General features: G+C 47.4%; 1 protein-coding gene across 2 annotated transcripts in view; it reads right to left on the bottom strand.

The window, feature by feature from the left end:
- The window catches only part of PLXNA4 (plexin A4), a 456,157-nt gene that overhangs the window by 87,215 nt on the left and 342,011 nt on the right, over positions 1-26,931 (bottom strand). For both annotated transcript variants that reach the window (XM_037389024.1, XM_037389025.1), the window contains exons 7-10: positions 25,697-25,850; positions 22,512-22,611; positions 20,129-20,243; positions 3,764-3,964 (exon numbers count right to left, since the gene is read on the bottom strand). In XM_037389024.1, coding sequence (XP_037244921.1) covers positions 3,764-3,964; positions 20,129-20,243; positions 22,512-22,611; positions 25,697-25,850 — 570 coding nt within the window. The remainder of the gene's footprint in view (positions 1-3,763; positions 3,965-20,128; positions 20,244-22,511; positions 22,612-25,696; positions 25,851-26,931) is intronic.

Raw genomic sequence — 26,931 nt, forward strand, 5'->3', positions numbered from 1 at the left:
CCTGCAGTGACTTATTGCCGTTATCAAATGAAATATCTCCAGGAAAGACAGGGGGAGAGACCGAGCTGGCTGCTGATGGGACCGAGCACCTAGGCACCGTCAGTGTTGGATATGACATTACTGACACACTGTCAGATAGGCTGGTCCCACCTGGGTGTTCTTATAGCATCCTTTAACTGAAGTTGGAGACACTTGGAAAAGTGCCTGCTCAAAAATGGTTCTGATCCCTGGTTAAAATCTTGAAGGACCAGGCAGTGGAAAGCAAGAATTAAGTTTTTTTCCTGCTTTCACACAGGATCGTATCAGAAAAAAGCCTGCATTTTGCAGAAGTTATTATGCAAGAGCTGAATTTGAGCTCATCGATGCCTAGTGTGTGATGGGAGGGGGTAGATCTTGAGGCTTATGAAGGAAAACAAGCCAAGAAAGATTGCTTAGTCTAGCATGCACCACCAACAGAAAGATCTGCTGGCAGGATAGCATCCCTTCAGGGACACACCATCACAACACATCCTCCCACCCTCCTTTGGACCTTCTCCAAGCCTGCAATGCAGGTGCTACATGCAGTGTCTCATCCAGCAACTCTGCCGAGGGGGCTGATTCAATTTGCAAACAAGCTCATATGGCTGTTTCTAAAACCAGGTGACCCTCGGAGCACAGGCTCATTGTATTGCAGTGGCTCCAGACAGAATGCTAGTTCTGGCAGGGAAGGAAATAATCATGATGGAGACATATCTACAGCACTCCTTCCCTATTGTCTGTGTCCTCTGCCACCTGCTCAAACAGAGCTGAGGCTTCTCTGTTCCTTTTTTGTACCTGTGTGACTGTTTCTTTCTTTCATCTGGCTCTCCTTTCCACATCTCTTTCTTTCAATGTCTGGCAAATTCAGAGCAACAATGAAATAACATTTTTCAGGGAAAAAAAAAAAGAAAAGAAAAGAAAAAGAAACTCAAATCAGAGAGTCAAAGTGCCTTCAAAAGAAAAGGGAAGAAAAGAGAAGGAAAGAGAAGGGAAAAGAGAGAGAAAGCAGAAAACAGGATAGAAACAAGTTGCATATATTCCAAAATAAGCTCTCTCCCTGAAAAAGGGAGAGGTTCACCTGAGCCAGCACCAAACATAGGATGGACATCTTACAGACACCACACAGCAGCAGGGTCATGAAGTGTCTTGGCATTAGCCCGAGACAGCCCTGCTACCCTGGCGCAGCTCAGGAGTGGCCTTCAGTGCTCCAGCTTATGAAAACAAACATTAAAATGACAACAGTGCTGTCACAACGCTCAGGCATCCCATGAGCAAATGCATCTGGGATGATTCATCAGAGCCCACTTCTCTGGCCCTAGGCACTAGCAGCTTCTTGGGGCATGCAGGTACTATGGGAATAGTAACCACTACCTCTCAAAACCAGGCTCATTTATTAGATACCACAACTTGGATGCTGAGAGGAACCCCTCAGGACTACAGAGGCAGTCAGTCCCCTGCTCAGCCCAACTATGCTTAAAACCAGCCAGAGGTAATTCATGTTGATGCTTATGTGTGCCAGAGAATTCATGACTCTAAAGGGTGGTTGCTGTCTTCCCTGTTAAGACTCTTTGGACAGATACATAGACTCTGCCTGTCGCAGCACAATCAAAACTAGCTGTCTGCACAAGGCTTTGACCATCACATACCAGGTTAACTTCAATAAGTAGTTAGCACACCTTGCCCCTGCACAGCTACAAGTGGAGATACCTTCAACAAGCACATAAATGCCAGCAAGAATACCACCAGGCCAAGGAGCAGCAGCAGTGGCAGGAGCCGCCCGTGGCACCACACCGCTCCCGCGCCTTCTCCCAGCACAGCCATCACCACTGTCCAGCCGGACCTGCTCTGGACCTGCCACCACTGCGGGCTGCTGCCATATCAGGCCATACACTCCACCACTACTGCCTGTTACCCTCAGTCTCTTGGCTCCACGGTGGTCAGGCTTCCTTCTCTTTGATCCCAACAGCTCACCTTTACTGGTGTCTGATCTGGATCTCCAGGCTTTTGCCACCTATCTCAATGTGATCTGGATGGCAGGCTATCCCTGCCTACGTTGGGCACCACCGTCACCACTCAAAGCTTCAAATATCCCCTGGAACAGCCATTATTGCTGTCACTGCTCATTACACTCAGTCTCATAATCTGAAGGTCGTGAGTTTGTGCCTCACACAGGGAATCAATTGTCACAGCACTAACAAGCTATCAAGCTGCAACAAGGCTTTTACCATCCCATCCCAGGTTAACTTCAATAAGTAGCTCCCATGCCTTGCCCCAGCACGGCCACCAATCCCCCACAAATTTTCAACAGTTCATCTACTGCCCGTGCTGTTTCTTCAGCCTCTTCAGGCCAGTCCACCCTGCTTCTTGCCTCTGCTGCATCCTTCTCCTTATCTCTCCTCCACCCAGGGCACTCTCTCCCCTCCCTCTGCTTCTTCCAGGTCTCTCTTCATCCAGAGCTCCTCTTCCATCCCCCTCAGAGCTATTTAACTACTTAGCAGGAACCAGCCACAGCTGCACCTTACCCACATCAGCCAACCCACCGCCCCTGAAGCCAGCCCACAGCTGTATATTATCAATGATAATTAACCCAGCTTCATTCCTCTACATCTCCTCTACATCTGCCCAGGTTCATAGCCTTTTAGCCACAGACTTTCACCATTGTAAAAGATTTTATTTTGATTTTTTAAAGTGTAGTGCCCTGTTAACTTCTCAAGCCACCCATTTCTGTGAAACTTCAAACCTGGATTCTCACAGGCTGCTAACCAGTAATGAAAGTCAGCGCGAGGGAGGGGGACTAAGAACAAACACAAGAATTTCATTGGGAAGTTACTTGTTTGCTACAGATCATAAAATGTGTGAACTGCCTATAACCTTCAGCACGCTGCTTAATACAGCAGAATATGTTGTGACGGATTTTAACAAGCGCTGCCCGGCGTGGAGTGGCAGATCTGCAGTGAAGTGGCTAAAGCCTGTAATTAGCTCTTTCACTAATAAATCATCTCACAGTAGCAACAATGACTCAAATGCATGTCTTGGAGACACGAGTCTTGTGGAGAAACCTCAGGAGAAGCGGAGACCACCATTGCACCTATGCACAGCTCCTGGCAGATGCCCTCAAAACTGGCATTGCTGTGGTGACAGCTCCATTGTGACTCAGACAGGCTCCCTGGGAGTTACTACTGGTCCTGCACTGCATATTGGGAAGTGGAGGTGGGCCAAGGTAAGGAGACTAGCCAAAGGTCACACGGTGAATCAGTGGCTGGAGGAAGGTTTGACTCAAGCCTTCAGCATCTCACCCTTCTTTTGACCCATTACATGCTGGCATCTGTGAGACTGTTTATATGGGTTTTTATATGGCCCATCGCCAAAACACCATATAATAACCTTAACTCTCAATGTTGACATGAACGCCTGTCCCTTTTGAATGCACACAAGGATGTGGCACTGTGAGGATATGGGCAGGTTAAGCTGGTAATAAAGCCTATAGGTCATGGCTAAGGTGCTCCATACAGCTAAATGCTGGGATCCAAGGGTAAAAGCAACTACTGGGTGGTGACACCAGCCAGCCTAAAGAGCAAAAAGGGCAGTCTGCAAGCTACCAACCAGCCTTTCCTTGACTGTGACTGGAATCAGGTAGGCAATAAGGTAAAAAGGGCTGCAACACAACCCCAGGTCCCATTGGGACAGCGCTATAGGCACTCCCAGTCCTCCTTGCACCACTCCCAAGCACACAGGGTTGGCTCACCGAGGTGTTCTGGCACTGCACGCTGGAGCTGTTGAACCTCAGGGCAGGCACGCGCTGCTCGTTGCCCTGGATGTTCAAGATGCACTCGTAGCCTCGCTGGCCCGACTGTGGCTGGGGCAGGTTCTTGGCCTTCAGCGTGATTGGCTTGACCACTTCCACGGGCACCAGGATCTTCTCTGCCTGCAGCAGCTGGGGACAGTCCTAAGGAAAGAGAAGACAACATGCCAAGTCAGCACATGTGTTTCCCAGCTGCAGGTGGAGTCCTCTGATGCTTCTCACTTCACGCTTCACTTCAACAGATTACAAAGCCTTTGCATCTCCCAGGGCCTCAACATATTACAAGGGTATTCAAGGAGCATTACCAGGAAGGCTCAGATAGGTGAGGAAGGATTTCTTTTACAGACCATCCTTTCCTATCTCCCTTATTTGCACTACAGACTTTCAACCTTCAGCATCCAAGGAAGCTACCTCTGGTGCTTTTTAATACCTGTTCTGTTAATCAGGTAGTGGGAAAGCAATTGTGTTGCACACAGGGACTTAGCCCAGCCACAATGCCATGACCTAAGAAGGGAATAAAGCAAAAATCTGAGTATAATTCCTTGCCTCCTCAACAGCCAACACATCATTATACAAAAGGCACAGCTCCAGCCAGCTTCAGCAAGACATGTTGTAAGCTACAGACTCTGAGCTGTTAAAAAGAGTTTGTTTTGGCTTAGGAGAGGACAGAATATTTATTACAGATGGATCCAGCTCCCAAGAAACAACTGTTGCACAGTGTGTAGAGATCTCTTGGAAAGCTTGCCACCGTTTCACCAAAGGAGCAATGCTAAGCGGATGTTACTAATCCAGTGCCTCTTGGTGGGTCCCTCGCACAGGTAGAGGTCTGGGCACCCAAAGCTGCAATGCAGAAGGCTGTATTCAAACTCTCATTAATTTGCACAGCTTTAGTTAAGAGTAGCAAAGCACTGCTTCTTCATAGTACAATTAGACAAGTGCAAGCTGTCAAATTCATGTATTCTAGGAAGCTATCAGCTCTTTAGGAAATTACTGCAGAATTCGCCTGGCTAATCCAAGGCAGTTTGATGTAAAATGGGATCCCTTAAAAAACCCACTGCAACAGGCTACAAAACATAAGCATACCATATGTACAGACCACACTGTCTTGATCATTTGTGAGTGCCTGGCTGTCCCCTCTTTTAATTCTTTTCAGGTCCTAAATGCCAGAAGAAAGGCTGTTCCTCTCTTTTTTTTTTCTTCTCTGAGTTGTGTTTAGCACACTGCCTGCTCTCTGTAGAGCACCATGTTATCATGACAGTGCACCTGCCCTGTCCAGTCCAGAGAGCAACAGCATTTCGGTCTGTCCTGCCCAACATTAAGGCCAGGTCCAGTCAGTGCAAGCAGAGACAGGGAACTTACATAAAGAGGTGTAAACTTAATCTGTAGGTGTGGGCAAGGGACAGCAGGGGGGAAATGACTAATCCAGGGCTGAAAAGTAGTGAAAGGGATTGAAAGGCTCTAAAGTGGAATTTATGGCTTATGAAAGCCTGGGAGCTTGTTAGAGCAGATGGTAGAAGCATCTTACTGAAGCAAATAGCTTAGGAAGATAAAGAAATGGATTAGACGTGTAACATCTGCAGTTACACCAACCAGGAATAGAATTACAAGAGCCATCAATCATCACCCTGTGGGTGTGAGCTGATCCATGGCCTGAGGCAGGAAGAAAACCCAGTAACCACCCATCATGTTGCTGCAGTGAAGTCCAGAAGCCTTCCTCAGCCTCCAAAGAGGGTCTGTCTGTCCTAGTGGGGATGCCAGACTGAAAAGTCCTTTGAGGCTACATGATTTCTCATCTGCACTTATAGGGTGATGCTAATGGTGTAAGTACTCAACAGCTGCTGATAGACTTCAGCTGGACTTGCCCAGACTAGCACTCAAACCAGGACAGCCAAGCACATGGTCACTGGAGCTGGAGGGAGGTAAACTATCTTGGGTTTGGTGGCCATTTGCCTGGGCTAATCCATCACAAGACCTAGTTTAATATCTGCTGCCAAGAACTGAGGCTTAATAAGCCATCATGTTAACTTGATGGGATGGTGTAAGGATTGGAGGTGGCAAGGTACTGCATTGCAGTGGTGAGCTTTACCACTGTGATGCTCTGCAGTCTTGGGGATCCTGCTGCTGAGCAGCACTTCAACAAGCAGACGTGTGAGGAGGCTCCAGAAAGCTGAGTATATGGGCAGTGGAAGTTGCCTTATGACCCATCGTGCACAAGACACAGCCAGTATGGAAAGAGGCTGTATCTGACCTCCAGGAGTGCTTGAGGAGGAATACCCTCTGCCAACACTCCCTGCTCTTGCTGTTGTCCTGTCCTGTGATGAAATGCCCCTAGGGAACTATAATATTTAAACATGATGGTTGAAGTGTCACAGAAGTGTTTTGTCTTGACAAATGGGCAATGCTTGGCAGTCTAGAAAGTCTTTCCAACCTTGGGTGCAATGGTCCTATCCTATTAAGGCACACAATCCTTAAGGTTAGCTGTAGGGTTAAGTAGCTATTCAGCATGAGAAAGTGAGGCATAACCTAACCCTGGGTGCATTAGACATATAAAACCCCAGAGGGCAGGGGAAGAAGGTATTCTAGGCTGCGTTAAAACAACAGTGAGAGTTTCCAGTTCTTCTCACACCAGCAGATACCATGTGCGAATACCTTTTGGGACAGTGTGGCTTCAACACACCCTGGAACTTCCCCTTCCCCTGCCCAACATGTCCTGGGGTCTCTCAGTCAGCTCCCTCTCTTTCTCCTGGCACAAGAAAAGACCTTGGCAACATCATCTATATTGTTTTTCTCCCCAGCTATAAGAGTTGAGAGAGAGAGATGCACTGGCAGAGAGGATCAGTGGGACAGGAGGCTGGGAAAGCCCTATCTGTCGCTGAGCAGCCATTTCCCAAGAGTGGGCATTTTGCTTGATGTCTGTCAAATAGAAAAGCCTCTGAAGGGAGCTGGAGGATGGGGCTTGGAGATAGTCCACCATGTTACCTGCAGGCCAATCCCAGCTCTTCAGACTGGTCTTTCTTGTCTAGCTTTATCCTGTCCCCCTCCACCACTGGTGCTGTAACCTTTCCGATAACACTTGTTTCAAGTTCATTAACAAGCAGTGATTGCGGCAGCCCCAAAACAGGATTCGTTTGCATATAAAAAGCTTTGCAGTGCTGTGAGGAAGTTCATTATAGATAATTGAAGAGGCAAGCGCCATAAAGAGGAAATCCTCCCAATGTGGCTTTATCTGATTGACCTAATGTTCTTTCTAATTGAAATGGGGGGGGGGGGGGGGGCAATTGCATTGGGTAATGTATTGCATAAAACCTCAGAGCTTGGACTAGGCTCTGGGTTTGAATTCAAATGTAGTATTCATTTTGCAGCACATGTCAAGCTTTGGATGCCTGGTCAGGTTTGTATTTTTGAGATCAAAACATTAACCTGCTCAGAGCAGACCCTGCAGCAGGACCAAAGCAGAAAGATCCTTAAAAAAAGAGTTATCTTCAGTATTTTCCAATGGAGACACTTTCCCTTCACCCTTCCTCTGCAATGGACATCACCTAGGTTAGAAAAGCACAGTTTTCACATGATGTAGGGGAAATAAAACCATCCACTAACAACAACTGTACCAAGGAAAGTTACAGTCCCATCCCTTTTGTCTTTGGTATATAATAAATTAAGCCTTTCCCCCAACTCTACAGGGAAGTGGTTCAGATTCCAGAGGAGCTAAAATCCAGTTCAATCTGTACCAGGGCAACACATTTGAAAGCGGACTCTTGTTGATTCATTTTGTGTATGTAGCTTCATTGTCTTCATTAAATGTTTTCGAAAGAGTCATTCTCCTTAAAATAATATCCTCCACCCTTGCCAATTACTCGTATCAGCAGCAATGCACGCCTCAAATCACCAGATTTTGCCAGTTATCAAGTCAGAGAGCTTTTGTAGTGAAAACACGGCCTGAAATGGGCTGTACTCACTGGGTCGATGGTAGTTTAATTTTCTTTATTTATAACTCCTTATAGAATCACTGAAAATGTGTTTTTCTGCAGCTTGCAGGAATAAAGAAGTCTCAGAAATATGAGAACCCTTTCTCTCCTTTTCTTTCACATATGTGTTATGGCCCTCATCACAGTTATACCTGAGTGAGTCCCCAGCGAGAGCTATCATGAGTATTTTGCTAAAGAGGACAATGAAACCTCTCTGAAGCTATGTGGTCTTAGCCCTGAACTAATTAGTTTGGTACCTTTATGGTGCTTCATACATATATAGTTATGATTTCATGGAGGTTTCACCATGCTGTTTTCTAGTATAAGCAGGAGACTGACCAGATACTCTGAGTTATCATCCTCTCCTAGGGATGAAACATGTAGGGATCTTTCACAGTCTAGTGATATTGCGTGGATTTTCTTCTAACCTTCTTTTGTACAGTTTCACTCTCTGTTGCTGTTTATAGCCAGGATCATGAGCCCAAGTCTCATCAAAGTGTTTTCCGTTTTCCAAAAGAAAACGGGTGTGATCTGCTGTGAATAGTAGGCATCCCACAAGGGAACAGGTGAAACATCTGTGAAGGTTTAATTAAAGGGGTCCTCAAACTATGGCCCGCGGGCCAGATACGGCCCCCCAGGGTCCTCAATCCAGCCCCTGGTATTTACAGACACCCCCCCCCGCCACCCCCCCGCACCGGGGGTTGGGGGGGCAAACCAAGCAGCCGCAGATGGCTGCCTGCCACTTCATCTGCGCGCCGGCCCCCTGGTTAAAAAGTTTGAGGACCCCTGGTAATACAATGACCCATCCACCTATCAAGAGTCTCGACCTTATATTGGTGTCCCAGTTCATTTCTCTTCCCCTGTGCATCTCTTATCATCCAGAGCATTCAGGTGGGGGAATCTTTCCTACTTTTCCTTTGTACTGCTCCCTCATGATCCCTGGTAGCATTAACTGGATCTCCACTTTCTACAGAAGGAAACTGGAGCTCATCTATGGCTGACTGCACTGTAGGAATCTTTGGCAAGATATATTCAACTCTTGGCAGTGGGTTTTCACCCTTTCTTTCCTAGAAAAGTAGGAGTCATCTCCATTCAGGACCAGACACAGCCATCACCATCAATTCCTCCAATACTGATCTCAAAGCATCCAGTTCCCCTTTTCTCCTGTCATCAAAATCTATTTCTTCACCCTCATTCAGGGCTTTTTTAAGACTTACTTTTCAATATCTCTCATTCATCAACCATCTTTGTGCCTTATCCAAGCCATCTTGTCTGGAAGGAACATGACCACAAAGCGAATCTACATGGGGACCATAACTTACTCACTCAAGCCCTTCAGAACCCCACAAGAAATGACACTCATTGCTATTTACTCACATAATATGTAAAAACAATACATCTCTTGTCCATCTGCTCTGCTGAGCTGCAATGTACCATTTTGCCTGTGTCCTCTATGGTTTTCCCACCCTCCCACTCTGTGCTGTAATCAAGTCAAAAAGGGCAAGATTTGAGAGGCAGGGATTGAGTGTAAAGATATCTAGACTACAGCATCTGGATGCTGTAAGTGAGATTAGATAAAAACACATTAAACCCAAAACAGAACAGAGAAAGAGAAAGAAAGGGAAGGAAGGAGCAAAAGGATCAAGGCAAACAAACAAACAGAGATATTTTTTCCCCCATTGATTCTAGAAGAATCAGATTTCACCTGGATAAAAAGCAGGAAATCAGCAAGTTGGCAGATGACAAGCAGCAAGGACTGCCTGGAATATGTTGCCTGAACTTTTTTCTCACACCTCAGCATGGTCACCCTAGGTCAGGGTTGTGACACCACCTGAGCAAAATCAGAGGCTTGTTCAGCAGCTACCCTGTACTGCTGCAAACAGAGAGCTTCAGGCTCTAGGGCTGACAAGCTGTTTTCTTCGATAAATCATTTTTAAACTCTTGCACAACTTCCCAGCCCGAGGATAAACTGGAGAAAGAAACAGCAAGGAGCTCGGCATTCCCAGTGTGAGAAGGGAAGGGGTGAGTTACAGTCCACGTTGTGTTTACATTATTACACCACTAATTCTTAGCATCATAAAAATATATATTTAGAATTTACACGAACAGTGCCGGAGAATGTTATTAGGTTATAAAGTGGAATCAGGTCAATGCTTCGTAGGCAGGATTCCAAGCTCCATAAATTTCTGGATATACTTCCTCCAAATTTACATTGGCACCAGCAGCAATCAAACCAGCTACAAAAAAGCTCACCCGGTCAAAGAATTTTTTAATGCACCATATATTTTATCTGCACTTCCTAAGTTTACAATGTTGTTAGTTTGATTGATGTTGTGCTTATTTATTACCACAGCAAAAGTAATAATACATGAAGAAAATGCTCAGAACTTTAAAGGCAGCTGATGAAGAGAAAGCAACAGGATTTATGGGAAGTGTAAACATCTGCAGAGACAACAAAGGAATAATTGAGTCTTTGCAAGGCTGTCACTTCTGGTGGCTGCTTTCTAGTTAAGAGTCTTCGATGCACTCAGGAGCAAATACCAGCTCTCTTTTGCCAGATACTGCAAGTGGTACTGGTGCCTGGGAAAAGGTGGTTGGCCTGGAGGCTGGTGCTCAGTCTATGGAAGAGATTTGGCCCTGCTTAAGCTCTGTGCACTCTGGTGGCTTGCACAGATTAGTGTACAAATATCACTGTTGAAGGAAGGGAACCCAACGGAAGTATCAGATCACTAGCTCAGCTGCCATAGGCTGTTGGGTCCCTGGCTTCGGTGTTGTGAAGGCTAAAGAGCAATAAGTGATGCTGATCATCCAAGAGTGGATACTGGAAAAGCAGAAGCTAAATGAAGATAACTAACCTCCTCTCATATGGCTTACTGCTGGATCCTGTTGATTGGGAGCAAAGTGACCCCCCCAAGGCCATGCAGGCATTACTGGGAAATGACCCAGGTCTGGTGAGAGCTTGATCTCAGCCTAGGACTATTCTGCCTCTGAAGTCAGTCCATATATCTCTGCTGATCAACATTAATGATTTTACTCTCCTTTAATTCTTTATTAATAGAGTCTTTCTCAGCTGGTCCATTATTGCACAAGGATCAAGGTCAGGCTGCCATAATTATCCAAGCACCACATTTATCCTTCTTAAATAGAGACACGTTAGCTTTCTTTCAGCCCTTTGCTGCTTTGACACACTCTCAGAAGGAAAAGTAATGATCCGGAGAACAGGAGCCTTCTGGTCACTGGGTGAGGGGAGTGGACTAGTGACAAAAATAGTAGATGATTGTGTCATTAGGTACATTTACTCAAAGGAGAGGGTCTACGGGAGACATGCAAGCAGTCTCAGCTCATGTGTTTCCTGAGTAACTGCCTGGTTTTGAAATCATAAAAATACACGCACTGAGGAAGGTGGTGTACATGCAAGCCACAAGATAACTGTGTATGTACTCAGGCAGTCTGTAACGTGTTAAAGGAAAACCCTAGGTAAGTAGAACAGCCCTTCAGAATAACACACATAGTAAAACTGCATTGTGCAAAGCCGTGGAAAGCACAGAGCAGAGCACAGGCAGCTTATAAAGCAGTAATGACTTCCTTCTCTAATTATTACTATATAAATCTGCATCCTTCTGCTTAGCCAGCCTTCTGGCCTTCTGTAAGGACTTTATCTGAAGTTCCAAGACGTGATGTATATCAAAGCACTGTACATGCATGGCAGCCCAGTGAGGCTGCAAATTTTGAGCACTGCAGTAATACCCCTTACTGCTCATCCCTGTTGGTGCCAAGGACTTTGACATGTCACTCCTCCACAAAGCTGTTTCCTGTACAGCTGTGCCAACAAATCGGTTTTGCTTGCCTAAAGGACATTCTCCAAGGCTCCCTCATAAGCAACAGGGACTCCCATGACAACACTCTCACATGGGGATATCTGGTCTGTAACAACGGTTGAGCCCAAGCTGTGACACTTTCCTCCTAAGAGAACCAAAGGTCTGTTTCTTATCTAAAGCTTCCCATTTTTACAAAGTTATTAGGAACTTGGTATCTTTGAGAGCTCCAGACTTTGGCCCAACTAGGCCAAGAATGGCCAATCAGTTCAGAAGTCAATAGAGGAGACAGAGTAACTGGTGGACCGGAGGTTGCACACACAGGCCACGTTGATGCAAATCCACTTTCTTTGGAAACCAGGACAGAAACCCAGAGAGTCATATTACTTTGGCTTCCACAGTGGGAAGGTCAGGACCATGATATCATGGCTTTTGTCAGCCTCCCCCACACCAAGATTCATGACAGTATGTGATAACATCCAAGCCAAAGCAAATGGACTCATGCTTAAAAACAAGGCAGAGAAGGAGGGTCTGGGCTCAGCCTCCTGGAGATGTCCCAAGCAGGGCAGGAGATAAATTCCAGCCTCACCTCTTATCTGTAGCTTCAACATCCTGAGGATGTTTCTCATTGGCCATGATCCAAAAGCTCATATGAAGCAGTGATTGCAGCTGATGTTACAACGAAGAAAAGCAAAATTCTCCTGCTTTAGAGCCAGGCCATCAGCATCAGGGCTAAGTCTGAATGGGGAGCTGTCTTTCCTGCCTCAAACAGCAGGGTGCCATACAGATCCTTGCAGTCCTAACAGATGTCCAGATAGCCAGAAAATTCTTTAGTCACTTGAGGCATTACAGTGGCATTGCACTGAGCTGGGCTATCAAAACAACATAAGCTCTTCCCGATGTTATTTCAAGGGTGCTGTGTTGGCAGGGACAGATGAACATTACCCTGTTGCATTCTGAGATCACTTTGTCCCATGGGATAAATAAACTTGCATTACAAAGATGAGCAGCCCAACTGTTATGCATAACATATAGCAAGGACGCGATACTGAGTGTCAGATGTTTCTTACACCTCCATTCAGACTAACCTCCCTGAGCTACTCCTAGGAAGTACTTGAACAAGTTCTTGATTGCTCGCTCACATGGTGGCTGGATAAACTAAGTTCTAAGAAAACAAGATGTGTATTAAGGTAGGAGTAACCACTCACAGGGAGGCTTTTTTTTCCATCAGTTCTCTGTTCCCCTTGTGATTCGGTTGGAGGTCTCGACAAGGAGAGACATGATGGAGCTGCCCTGCACCAGGACAGATTTCCTGCAGATCCACATCCCAGTAATCACAGATCCTGCTAAGTTACTGCAGAAACTGAGCAAGTCACCAGCCTCTTCCCCTGCCAGTTGAATGAATGCAGGGCAGAAAGGCTCAGAGATGAAAAAGGTGCTCCAAAATAACAGAAGAAACCACCCTGCACACAGGCTTTCCATCTTTTCCTTCACCTCAGTGCAAGTCAGTATGACTTGCAGATAACAGCAAAATACCTAATTTGTTTGTACATGCAGAAAGACTTCTTATGAACAGCCCCCACTGCGAGATTGCAGCTCTGAGTACTATGCACTGTACAAGCCCCTACTAACAGAAAGTGCTTACCTGACTCAGGAGAGGGTGTGAGAGAAACAGGGGCACAGAAAGGTGAATGTGTCTGAGCCAACTTAGAGCCAGGTATAAAACCCTCATCTGCTGAAATACAACCAGTGGCCTCATACACGACCTAATACTACCTCTGAGCAGTATCTTCATATTCTAACAGGACTCCATGACCATGTCGAAAGCTTTCTGCCTGGCCTCCAACTTCTGTCTTTAACTTCCTCTTATTATTATCTGAAGCACCCTCCTCTGAAGAAGATGTGCCCGCTACATGATACATCCCCATTTCTGCGAAAGGGCTGTAATGGTGGATGAGGGATGAAATGCCAAACCACCAGGAGCCCCAGGGCATGGCTGGATCCAAACAGTCAGCTACAGCCTCCTCCCAGATTACCCCTGCATCTTCCCTGGACAGGATGCTGACAAGACTGAACTCCATCACACGTGCTTGGAAACACTTCTAAGAGCTAAACAGATGATAAACACCAAACCCCCCATGCTGCTTAAAAGCAGGTGCCACAAAATGCATGCATCACTATGCCAGATCCCATCAGCATGGGGTGACTCTTGCTGCCTGCAGCAGCTGCTTGTCTAGAGCTGCTCCTCGCCTCTCCTGCCGGTCCCCCTGCCTGCTCACATCACTTAAAGGCAGCAGGTTCCCTGCAGTTGCCATAGAAACTACACCTCACACCCTCCCCTTAATGATAGACAGGTGCCAGGATAAGTGAGCGGGTAATTGACAAGCGGGAAAGGATTCGGCACTCTGATTTTGGCCTTGCTGCAACCGTCATTAGAGTCCCTGAGAAATGAGAGATACATTAATTTGAGCAGTGATGGCTTTTCTCTCCTCCCTGTGCTGATGCTTCCAGAAGCTGCCTCTCTGGCCCAGTTAAGAAAGGCTGGAAACAGGAGCGGGAGGGAAACCGGGCAGTTGCCACAGCAACAGCTGAAGATGCATCACCAGAAGATTTGCCGATGCAAGGGAGCAAAGGGTTGGCCATGCTCACCTGATGGCCCAGCAGGTCATCTGCCCCCTGCCCAGTGCACTCACCCAGGCATTTCCACCGGGGTGCATTTTGGGAGGGGGTGGGCACTGTATCTTCCTTCTGTACCTTGCAAAGAAGGCAAAGTAAGACATCTGGGGGCCCTGAAAACCTGCCTGCTTTTTGAGAACTTGGGGCCAAGCCCTTCTGGAGCCAGGCTGAGATGCACTGGCGGGGCGGGAAGGGCGTTGCTGAGTTTACTACAAAGTCCACCACAATGAGGAGTTGTGGGCATTACCACATAGAATAGAACAGAATTGGCATTAGAACTGAATGGAGTGGAACAGAACAGAATAGGACATGATAGGATACTTTTCAGTTGGAAAGGACCTACTACAATCATCTAGTCCAACTGCCTGACCACTTTGGGGTTGACCAAAAGTTAAAAGCATGATAAGGGCATTGTCCAAATGCCTCTTAGATGCCTGCCAGTTCAGGTTGAGCTGTCATTATCACTCCGTGCCTCTTTTCGTCACCTCCTTTCTTTCCTGTTTCCCCAAAACCCACCCCCAAGAAGGACAGGCAGGCGGTCAGAGATAAATCAGTGCACTCCACTGCAGAGGCCACCGGTACAGCTCTTTGTTTGGCACAGGGCATGAGCAAGTGCTGGGCAAAGCAGCACTCCGCTCCTCAGCAGCTGCTCGCCAGCATGCGGCTCACACAGCTTTCTATCGCTTTTGACAAATTAATATTTGAAGCAGTTGTTTCTTTTATGTGGGCTTTACTGTCATTAGCACGTAAAACTCGACATAAAACACTTTGGTGCGAGATCTTTTCTTCTGTTCTCTTTTTAGGCAGCAGATGAAAATCCTTTTAATAAAAAGCTTGTTTGGGGGAGGAAGAAAAACACACGCACACACAAATCGGTTGAACAGGGAAAGATGAAAACCTCCTTCAAGGTAATTAAATGATTATGCATCTTTTAAACCCCGCGGATAATAGATTTGTTATCTAGGCTTGCTTCTGCCTTTGCCATTTTTCCCCCCCTCTTTCCCCCCACCCCCAAAGCTAAAATCCTTGCAAGGCCCAGAACAAGATCATGTTCATTTGAAAAGAAAGCACAAAAGAAGACTTAATCCTTTATCCCATCAACTCAAGTAGGCTACCCCAGCTTACCCATCCTTGTACAGATGTCTATGAAACACTGGCTTGAAAACTACCTCCCTGGGTCAGAGTAGGTCTGTACAAAGACAAGATGGATAATGCAGTCAGGTGTAGTGGGTGATATATATCAGGAGAGACAGATAACTGTTTCTGTAGCTTCTGTCACACCCGAGACCTTCAGATCAACTGTTTTACTCCTCCATGCCTCAGTTTCACTCCACTACTTGTTGATTGTTCTGCCCATTTGCAGAACAAAATGACTGACCTTTCTTGCTTGGTGACTGTGTCAGGCAAGGGTTGATTTCACAGTGTGTTAGTCTGCAACGCAATCGTTTATGGTGCAACACTATGCCTGCACTATGACTTTAGCAACAAATGTCAAAGCAGAGACAGGATGCCAAGAAAAAAAACACAACACAAAACCCAAAGAACCAAAAAAACAGAAACTTGGCCTGCTCCACTCTATCTTTGAGGCTAATTATCTCTACTTTTGCCATCAGCTCCCTTTGGGAAATACAACAACAACAAGCCACTTCAGTAATAAAATGTCTTTTCTTTCTTATTCTTTCCTTTCCTGTTCTCAATAGCAATACCATCAGCTCCCCTTTACAAAGCAAGAAGTCACTCAGTATATTTCAAGCTAGTGGACTTAGCTTTTCAAAACCCACTATAAAGGGAAATTATATGCTAAGGTGAAGTATTTCTGTCGCAAATCATCCAGAGACATCGTCAACCCTAGTTGATTGAGTTCAGTGCCATAATCATAAATACTCTTGTTTTATGATCACGTTGGAGTTCTTCACCAGGAGCAAACATGGGCTTTCCCAAGGCTTCCAGTCTAGTTGATTCAGCTTTATTGTGGGTAGAGCTGATTCACCAAGCACCTGACAAGTGATGGGTAAGAAAGTCACGTCTCTTTGTTGATATCGAGAGATGTGAATTTACTGTGTTTTCTCCATCTCTGGTTTAGTTTTGCCAGGCAGTTCTGGGAGAGCTGCCCTGTCCCAGCCTGGGGCTGGCTGGTTGCAGCTACTCACCATGTAATGCAAAGGCACACCTTGGATGGTAGATCACAGGCTATACAGATAGAAACAACATTTTGCCTTCCGGACAGCATGGGTCATGGTCTAAGCCTTTCTGCTGTCCCACTGGATCAGTCTCAAATTCATCCTGCACTCCACATTAATCAGCAACTCATACTATACAGAGAGGAGAAAAAAAAAAAAAAAAGCAAGCAAAAAACCCAAACAAAATCCTTTCAGAAAACATGAAGACGACCTGAAAGAAAGGCAGGTTGAGCCCATGGGAATCCAGAAACTTGTGAGATATGCTAAGGAAATTATGGAGTCAGAAGTAGGGTACAAGCCTCCCTCCAAAGAGTTCTCCAGGCTGGTCCAGAGGTGATGGGTACCAACCCAATTGGTCCATTTGCAGCCCAGGCCATCTGGAGAGTGGGAAGCCTCTTCCCACATGATGGAAAGATGCTATATAGGCAAAAAGAGAAAAAAAAATGACCTAGAGGTGGGCGTATCAACAAAAGAAGGTGAAGGCTATAGTGAAGGGGAGAGGAGCAGGTTTGGCATGCCAGCAATGATGATTACAGAGGGAAGGAGTTTCTGGCACCAATCCATACGACAGAGTAACATCAATATTTGTTTACTTGGCAAGGAGTCTCTTGGTGCAATCAGACCATACAATCCTGGAAGCCGGCCATGCTAATCTGCTCAGCTGATACATGGAAGGACTGCAAATAGCATGGTCCAACCACCCCATGCTGGTAGTACAGTTTCCCATGAATACCTCCTCAAGACTTACTTATTTAGCAGGTATTCATGCCTTGATGGTAGCAAACTCTGCCCCCTCCTCATCTTCCAGGGGTCCAAGTGCTTGTAGAGGAAAGGATCAAAAGGAGCACTGCAGATGGAGATGGAAGGCCAGTAAAAATAGCCCCACTCAAGGTGATGGTACATTTTGAGCACTACTGAAGATGGCATTGAGAATTCTGGAAATGGACCTTAGTCCTGTCAGCCTTGTGAGTCATGTCATCAGGAAGTGGGTGGAGGTCTGGATGGGCAATGAGGAGCCAGGCTTGGCTTCCATACCAAATGGTTTCCATTGTTCAAAGAACTCACTCAACAAATAGTCATGGGTAAAGGAGAGAAGAGGAAAGAAAGGTGAAAGTAAAAAATAGACAGTAGAAATTTCAGTGAGAGGGATGAGTCAGTGAGAAGATGTCTTCTCAAGAGAAGCATAAGAGACATAGGCAGCATTTGTTCCAAGTGTCATTTGACAAAGCCTTTCTGGCCACAGAGCGAATGTAAATCTGTGTTTGTCAGAATGCACTTATGATGCTGTCCTTCCCCTGCCCAAGTGTCCTTGAGGGCCACAAACACACCAATGGCAATGAGAAGGACCCTGAAGCTGCAGGGCATTTCTCACACTGCCAGGCAGAAAGCTGTCTCTGAAAGTTTTGGGGTTTGCAAGGCCATTATCTTTGCAGATACTGTCCAGTTGTTCCAGTGCTGAGAAATGTTTCTTCTGCACAGCACACAGGAAAAACCAGCTCCTGAGCTGAACAGCTGACTGGCAAATGTTGTGCCCTTTGGGAAAGAGGTTTGTGCCCAGACATGGTTTTACTGCAGAAGCCAACAGCGGTGCAGCCCTTATTAGGAACGGCCGATGTAACATACAGTGTCGCATGATGCTGCCATTGCCTTGTAGATCAATAGTTGTCTTCTGAGGTCAAGTTTGTGCCTCTCCCTGCTGCCATGCAAATTGCACAGAGCAGCTTTGCAAGATCAGAGAGGAGCATTTGAAGCTCAGCAGGAAATCCTCTGTGAGAAGGGATAGAGGAGAGAAAGAGCAATCTCTGCTGACAGACAAAGCTCCCCAGACTAAGCTGTCTCCTAGTCTGAAGAGGATGCCTTTCAGAAACAAAACGAGTGAGAGGTGACAAAGCAGTGATGGAAAAGGTGTGCTAAAATAGGCAGATCTGCAGAGGATGAGTCCACTGTCTCCTCCCCAGTTCTGCAGAGATTGGATCTTGGAGGAGATACAGTAAAGACCAGGGGCTATGCCATCCTCAGTCCCTTCCCTGAGGAACTGGGGTGATGCAGAGCTTCTCATGATCTCCTTTCCAATTGGAGTGAGTGTCAGAAATACCAAGGATGTGATGGGGGTCGAGGAAGAAGGAGATGCACTAAGATTTGTAGGTGTTTCACTTTGGGCAGGGGGCTGGAGGATAGAAGAAGCGGGAACTAGGAAGGTGGGTCCCGTGCTTGGTACATGAGACACACCAGAGATGTCTGCCAGAGGAGGTAAATGGTGGTGGTATTGCACAGCAGGAAGCTGAGACAAAGCAGCCCAAGGAATTCCACCTGAGCAAGAGGTTGAGGTCCCTCCAGCTCCTGAAGTGAAAGGCACAGAGACCTGCAGCCAGCAGGACTGGCCAGGTCTGCCAAGGCTCCACGTGAGGGAATAGGGCCTGTCTGACTGGGATAGTCTACCAAAAGGGCTGAACCCTGGGCTGCCTTCCTTCACCGCATCACCACTGAGCAGAAGGTGTCAAGCTCTCCAGCTCCTCAGCAAGTTTTCTAGCAGGTTTACAGCAAAATCTGAAGCCTGGTAGATGAAGAACTGGCAACCTCCCTGCTCACGCATATTTATGACCTGTCCTAATGCCACAGCAGTTCAGGATGTCTGCTCCAGGACACCTCAGCCAGCACATATGTGACATCTCAACCAGCTCATGAGGAAGGGGTGGGAGGGAACGGGGGTTGACATAGGAGTGTGAAGACACTACACATGTCATTTGGTCCAGCAAACTGGCTTGTCTGGGACATGGGCTGGGGGTAGGTGGGGGGCCACATTAGAGACACTAGACCCAGCAGGCAGCGCGGGGAGGTTCTACTCCATTCACATTCATCTTCTGAATGTGACACACGTTGCTGGAGTCTTCAGCAGCCGCCTCTGTGCCCCGTGGTTCAGCAGATATCAGATCTCTTAATGGGTACTGGTCCCTTGGGCCAGGCAAACAACGAGCCATCTCAGGTCATTTACCAGACAGGCCAGGATGCTTTTAGACGGCTCCTGACCAGGAAGTAATTAAGTGGCTTCCTATTTGTATTCTCCCGAGCTCCACTTGTCTGCAAGTGCTCGTTAGTTACAATACGAGCCAGACAGCATTTGCAGCGCAGCAGCCAGCTCTGTATTAAGCCCCAAGGCCCAGTTCAGCTCAGCGACTGGCAATGAGGCATCCCCCAGCCTCATCTGGAGGCAGCTGGAATCACTGGCCATTAGGCACCAAACCCATGAAGCCACAGATGTGCTCGAAGCCCAGCTGAAATCCACTGACACGGTGGGCATAGCCCTAAATCTTCCCCGTATCTGAGCGTCTCAGGGTATCTGCTTAGTAACGACCTCCTCCCCTGGAGGAGATGCATGCCCAGTGTTTCCCATTCCTCACAGTCCCTTCCAGTCGCCAAGACTTTCCAAGGTGACGCACTGCCTGTAGTGTATCGGAGGGAGATGGCAGCTCTCTGGGTGTCTGGTAGAGCAGAGAGGAGAGGAGCTATCTGCAGAGGAAAAGGTGAGGGTCTCCTGGCGAGTGAGAAGTAGAGGGAGAGGAGGGGATGGGAGGTGGAGAAGGCATCCTGGACTATTGGTCTGACCCCAGCCAAAGGGTGACATCAGCCCTGAGCAGCCCACGTACATGACACGTGCCCTATGCCCCTGCCTACCTCGGGCAGCTTGACACGTCCCTCCTGGAAGGAGCAAGAGCTGGGGTCATGAGTGCAGACGTGGCGGTACTTGCACCAGTGACACCGGTAAGGGCTTTCCACGCATGACAGACACCTGGAAATAGAGAGAAAGAGTAGTCATTTGGCCAGCAGGGGCCTGTCAGCCAACAGGACAGACCATAAGACTAATAGTGTTTCTCAGAGGAAAATATAGCCTGGTAAACATTGCTTTTGCCACCACTAGCAGAAGGCCATAGGCTCTGATCTGGTCCAACACCATCAGGTTGGTTCAGGACTTGCATGCCCTGATCTGGTTGTCACTGTGATCACAGGTGTCTCATATGAATTAGATAATTTAGATTGCATTCATATCATTGTAACTAGAATAATAATAAATAGAAGGATTTTGGTTGCCTTGTTACAACTTTTAACCAGACTGTCACCAAGTTCTCAGCTTCATACATAAAAGGCATTCCCTTTTTTGCCCGTAACAAAAAATACAAGATCAGGGGATGGATGGACACTGCTACAGCCTTGCTGCCTCCACAGTGAACTGCACCAGCGCCCTGGGAGCTGCAAACACATCATGAGAAGGTGGCTGAGGGAGGGACTAGCAGGAGGAGTGATGCCCATGGAAGCATCGGTGCCTCCCTGCTGCCATGCCACGGTGCCTGTGCACCAGCAGTCCCATCCGGCTAATCCTCCCACTCTCATACATGATACAGAGGCCAGACACAAACTGTGATGCACCGAAGTCAGAAAGCCAAGGATGAAGTGGGAGATTTTCTTCTCCTGCGTCCCACAGCCTTATTAGTGTGAGTCCTGCCCAGGATGATGAGGCTGGTGCAAATATATTAACTGTATTTTTTCTTCATCTCAGCAGAGGAGGAAAGACTATTGTATTGCCAGCTGCCTGGGAAGCAGAGGGCATATTTAGGACATCACCTGTTCAGACTGTGTGAAAGAGCCATTCCTTCCATCCTACAAAGTTTTGCTCTCCTATGCCCCACAGACTCTGGAGAGTAAGAGCCACAAACACTTCTGGCTGTGTTATAGCACTGACTTACATCTACATTATACTTTTTAATTTAATAAGATGTCTGCTCATCAGCAACCAAACTGAGCCATAACAAGCTCTCTACACAAAACAAGCACTGAATGGTAGTGACTCTGGTCACTCACACTGTTGGAGACCTTCATGCAACTGCAGGCTCTAAAGTACCTGGAGGGGATTTGGGGAGGGGGAGTTTTCCTGGCCCTTATGTGCCAGTGGGGTTTTAATGGGCAGGAGTGAAAAAATTGCCTGTGGTAGAGCTTGGCTGAACCCAACAGGCAGACGCACACCCTCTCCCCTGCCTCTGTGAAATCTCGCTCAACTCCAATCCACTCTCAGCTTTGGTACAGCAAGCTATTCCTCAAATTGGTAACAAGTGCTTGCTCTGATACATCAAATTAAAAATGGATAGTGTATTATAGTTTGTCAAGTAAGAAACCAAAACATGCCATAAATATTTAACACCACCATCTCTCATGCTCTCCCCCCCAACACTTGCTTTCTGACACTGTTTGTCAAAGCAGCAGGAACACGGAAATAGGATTTGCTTTTCCTTGTGAATTGCTGAGCCGCAGTAATTATCTGCTTTTGGCACTTCTGATGGCTCAGTAGTAGGGACAGAGCCGCTCAGCCTTGCTCAAGGGTGGATCAACCTGCCGGAAGAGCATCTTTCTGCAGGAAAGCTGCAGACCCACTCCAGTGGGGCAGTTCCTGGTGCCAGCTAAACCCCAGAAGAGTGGGGTGCAGGGCAGAAAAGGAGCTCACAGGATGGAAGAGGTGGTCTTGGGGGAATCAGCTGCGTATTCCCTGCTCAGTTCGTGTCATGCAGGAACCAGAAACTCCTGTCTTTCCACATTTGAGGGTCCAAGCCCATGCTAACCACCTGGGGCAGGCTCCTACTGGTGGGACTGAGAGCATGGATGAGGGTTGGAAGTGCATATGTATGGGCAGGATCCAACCATCCAACGAAAAAATGCTTGATAGGAACATGAGGGGGCCATTTGCTGAGGTCATGGCTCTTTGACTCAATTTTGTGGCAAACTCCCATTACTGTGATGCTCCTCTGCCTGAGGGACATGAGTATGTAGCAATCCTCAAGAGAATGTCTTCCTGCAAACGAGGCTTATCAGCAGGACAACTGGTCACCATATTGCTCCTGGTCTTCTCAGGAAGGACTCCACCGTGCTGACTATCACACAACTGATCCTGACCGCTGGTCACCTCCACACCTAACCAGATTCCTGAGGGACACCTGCCCCAGTCAACAGTGGGTTCTGTGGCAGATCCAGAAGTGGAATGAAAAGTAAGTATCAAAAGAAATGAACATACGAGTTGTGGACGCTGCAGTTGTAGAAGACGAAGCTGGTGCTGGCAAAGGTCATACCCGTTTCCTTGGACTTGAGCTGAAGCTGGACAATGTGATGGTCTCCTGGGGAAAAAATAGACACATCAATGTGTGACTGCTTTGTTAGCCTAGTTAAGCCCTGTTGGCCGTGCCACCAGTCCAAACCTGAAGCTGTCATACCGTACCTTAGCTAGTCTATCCTCATAGATGTAGAAAGTGCAATAAAATCCTTCTAGAGCACATCCCCCCTCTTATGGTCCTAGGGTGATGGAGTATGTCTTCACCACTGAAAATTATCGTACCTGGGAACAGAGCCAGGCCTGTATGATGACAACAGGTCTAGACCATACCTCACTAATTTAAAAAAATAAAATGACTGAAGTCATCAAATAGGAAAGCTAGGCTCGAAGAAAGGATGCAGGTGTCTGGAATTAGGAGGCCATTAAAATGGAGTACTGTCCTTAAAGTTCTTCCTTGCTGGTGGTTCATTTGATGCCCTCAGAAGATTTGACTGCTAGCCCCAGCCATTGGTGGCCTGTGTATACAGCACCTGAAGGATACACATACCTGTTTTCCTAAGGGCATAAAGAGAGATCTACTTTCTCCTCACTGTCACTATTTAAGATCTTTAAACAGAGCCCAATACTCAGGACAGCTATGCTTGAAAAAGGCCACCTCCAAATCCTGTCCCCAAAAGAGAGGTTATACCTTGAGAAAGCAGGAGGAAGGAATGATCAAGGATGATAAATGTCATAACAGTGAGGACAGGGTAGGGGCTCCCTACCTGCAGCCTGGGAAATGCTGATGAACAGGAAGGCTCCACGCAAACAGTTCCTCCAGGTTCTCTCACCCCATACACCCCAAGGTCCATTCACCCCAGCCTTTGGCTACGAAGAACCCATCTCAGTGTGAGAGACATCCACAAGCCTTCCTTCCAGAAGGATCCATCCATTTCCACCTGCAGCAAAGCCTGCACCTCAGCTCCTATACACCATCTCCTCATCCCCTTTCCCACTGCTCCCATGCTGGGCAGTCAACTATTACCTCTACCTCTTCCCACAAGGCCAAAAGCCCTGTTCAGAACCCATCAGCTGTGGGTAATGAATGGGTGCAGTAATTGCAGTAATTTGGTGGGGAAGGGACCATGTTTAATTCAAGACTGCAACCTGGCTGGTCCTTTCACCTCTATTATTTTCCTCCTCACCTGAAAGATTCATTAATCAATCAGGCCAAAGCAAACTTGACAGCTCATCGCGGCATGCAGCCACGTGCACGCTCCCCCACCTACAGGCATGCACACACACGCACAGACCATACACTTCACTAAACATGTTTTGCTGCCAGTGCTCAACTTTGCTGCCCATCTGCTGCCGCCGGCTTTGACAACTCTGTTAACTGCTTTGTATTTAACAACTTTGCCAGCATCTTGCATATATTTTAAAACAGAATGTGGGGATTGGATGGCCTCAGGGATCAAACACGCTACAGAGCCACACATTCTTTGATTCAAATCCAGTTTCTGGCACTATGCATGGAGAACTTGGTCTTTGCAGAGGTGTGGAGCACCAGCTGCTGAAGTCGATACAAGCTGCAGGTGCCCAGCTCCTCTGAAAACCAACCTGCACATAAATCTCTTTTGTCCTGCCTCCACCTTCCACTGCTATTTTTGTTTGCTGCTTGATTAGAGCCTGGTCTGGGACAGATGTCCATAGTAAGTAAATAGTTTCTGGCACGTTTTTTGATAGGTATACATGACTGATAAATCAGTGGGACCTGAAAATGGTAACATCCCTCCAGGGGCTTGGTTTGGGACCGCAATGGAGAGCATACACAGCTGTGTGCAGCTTGGGGAGAGCGGAGGCCATGGTGACAGTTCGTGTCACTTCATTTTCTGTGGCCTGAGGATCCTTAGAAACAAACCTTATGCTGAATTTTCAAAGAAGCCAACAACAAAAGCGGCAGCATACTCTCTGCATCTTTTGGGGTGATTGATGGGGGTGAGGGTTTTATAGCAAGCCCCTGCAAAGAGCCACAGGTGCTCTTGAAAGTACCTAGAAAAGTTGTCAGACCAGGGAAACAAAAAGAGCAGAAAGCTGGAGGGGTGATGGGGGGTGGGGTGGGAAATCATCCTTGGAGATAAGGTATTTTTCTGTGCTGGACCATTCTGAGGGAGGGAACCAGCAGCAAACCTGGAGCAGCTGAAGGCGGTAAAAGATGGGGACAGAGACAAGGAACTGAGCATACAGATCTAAATCTGGGAGGAGGAGGATGAATTTACAGCCAGGATCATTCAGACTTTACAGCCACTGCACAGGATGGGATGTGTTGAGAGTACATCCAGCCTCATTCCCTGGTTTGTATAACATCAACCTGGGCAAAAGGTGCACAAATATCCCACATCCATCTCCTGTCTTTGCTAGATATATGCAACTGCCACTCGGTGGCAGTCTGAAAGCACACAGTATCACACATAAGCACCTTAATGCAGGTACTGGTACTGCAGCTCAGTGCTTGCACACGTGTGCACACATACACATCCCATGCTACAAAGTGCTGCTGCACAGCTCTACCAGCTAGTGCTGGCACAGCATCCTACCTACTCCCTGTGCTTTGCAATACACTGTTCTCAGGCTCCCACAAGCCAAACTCCGCTTTGGGAGAAAGCAGGACAGAGAGGGGTGTGTGGTGAGGAAAGGAAGGAGAAGAGGTGTTGCAGCAGTATCAAAACTAGCTGGCTGCAACAAGGCTTTTACCATCCCATCCCAGGTTAACTTCAATAAGTAGCTCCCATGCCTTGCCCCAGCACGGCCACCAATCCCCCACAAATTTTCAACAGTTCATCTACTGCCCGTGCTGTTTCTTCAGCCTCTTCAGGCCAGTCCACCCTGCTTCTTGCCTCTGCTGCATCCTTCTCCTTATCTCTCCTCCACCCAGGGCACTCTCTCCCCTCCCTCTGCTTCTTCCAGGTCTCTCTTCATCCAGAGCTCCTCTTCCATCCCCCTCAGAGCTATTTAACTACTTAGCAGGAACCAGCCACAGCTGCACCTTACCCACATCAGCCAACCCACCGCCCCTGAAGCCAGCCCACAGCTGTATATTATCAGTGTTAATTAACCCAGTTTCATTCCTCTACAAAGAGTTGCAGATGGAGGAGCTGTGGGATACTCACCGTTCTCTGTGATGATCTGGGGTACTTCTTTGGCAGCTGGCGAGATGCATTGGATCTGACTGCCCACCACCAAGCCATCCATCTCTGAAAGGTCCTCAAAGGTGCAATTGACTCCTGCTGACAGCTCGGGGACATTGTATGTCTCCAAAACCAGCTGCAAGCAAAGATGGAAGGAGGAAAGAAGAGATAGAAGAAGGAAAAAAAGAAAAGAGAGAATACTAAGCCAAAAAACAGAGCTGGGCCAGCAGGAGAGAATTACACTGGAGAGGTTGGACAAAGAGCCTCTTGCTAGAGAGAGCATCCTCCTTCAACAGAAAGCAGCGATTCAGGAGAGGGATGTGTGTGTGGAGGGGGAAGGGGATGAGATGCTGATGCCGACACAAGTGGTACGTGGCTATGCAGGGACAACGGCACTGCATCCCAGTGCTGGCTGGGTCAGTGGAGGGGAGGGAGTGCTCGCTATCTGTCATGCAAGTGTAAGGTTAGGCAGGGAGTCGTTGGAGCCAGCCGTGAAGACCAGGGCTTTGGCGGCTCCCAAGGCACGCGGTTTCTGAGGAAGGTGACTGCTACTCACAAGAGGCACTCTGCAGACTACAGAGAAACTGTAGCACTCCAGTCTAACTCTCTACGGCCTGCTCTCCTAGCATCAGCAGATGGGGGAGCGCTCTGTCACCAAGTTCCTGTGTAAGGAGAGTCTAGTTACAGCCTTCAGTCCACCACAAAAAAACACTGTCTCTAGAGGCACAGCAAACCTCTCCTGCCCATCCCACCAAAGAAGCAGTTGGCTCTGGGGACTTTCTCTACTGGGGCTCCATACATTAAAAAAAAAAAGCTATGAAGGAGGAATTGCCCATGTTTCTAGAGTTCACAGCACCCACTGGCATTGGTCTATCATTGCTTATGGTCATAAAAAAAAGGATCATACAGATGGTTTCCACCATGTTCATTCTCTGGAGAAGGACCCTCATGCTGCCAACTTCCCAGACCAGCTAAGGTCCTGTACCACAGCTCTCCATCACTGAAGGTCCTGCCTAACCCACCAGATCATGTTTGAACAAAGACAGGCATCCCAGAATACTTCTATCACCTGCTGCTGACCTAGTAAGTAAAAATTTAGCATTTTTGTGACCAAACACTACAGCCAACCACTTGACGCAGGCACAAATGCAGATGGTCTCCAGACTTGCCTCCTCCGTGAGCTAGCTGAGGCCCCCTCTGAGGTGACAGCCACTGAA

Source organism: Falco rusticolus, chromosome 5 (genome assembly GCF_015220075.1).
Source record: "Falco rusticolus isolate bFalRus1 chromosome 5, bFalRus1.pri, whole genome shotgun sequence".
NCBI classification, from domain to species: domain Eukaryota; kingdom Metazoa; phylum Chordata; class Aves; order Falconiformes; family Falconidae; genus Falco; species Falco rusticolus.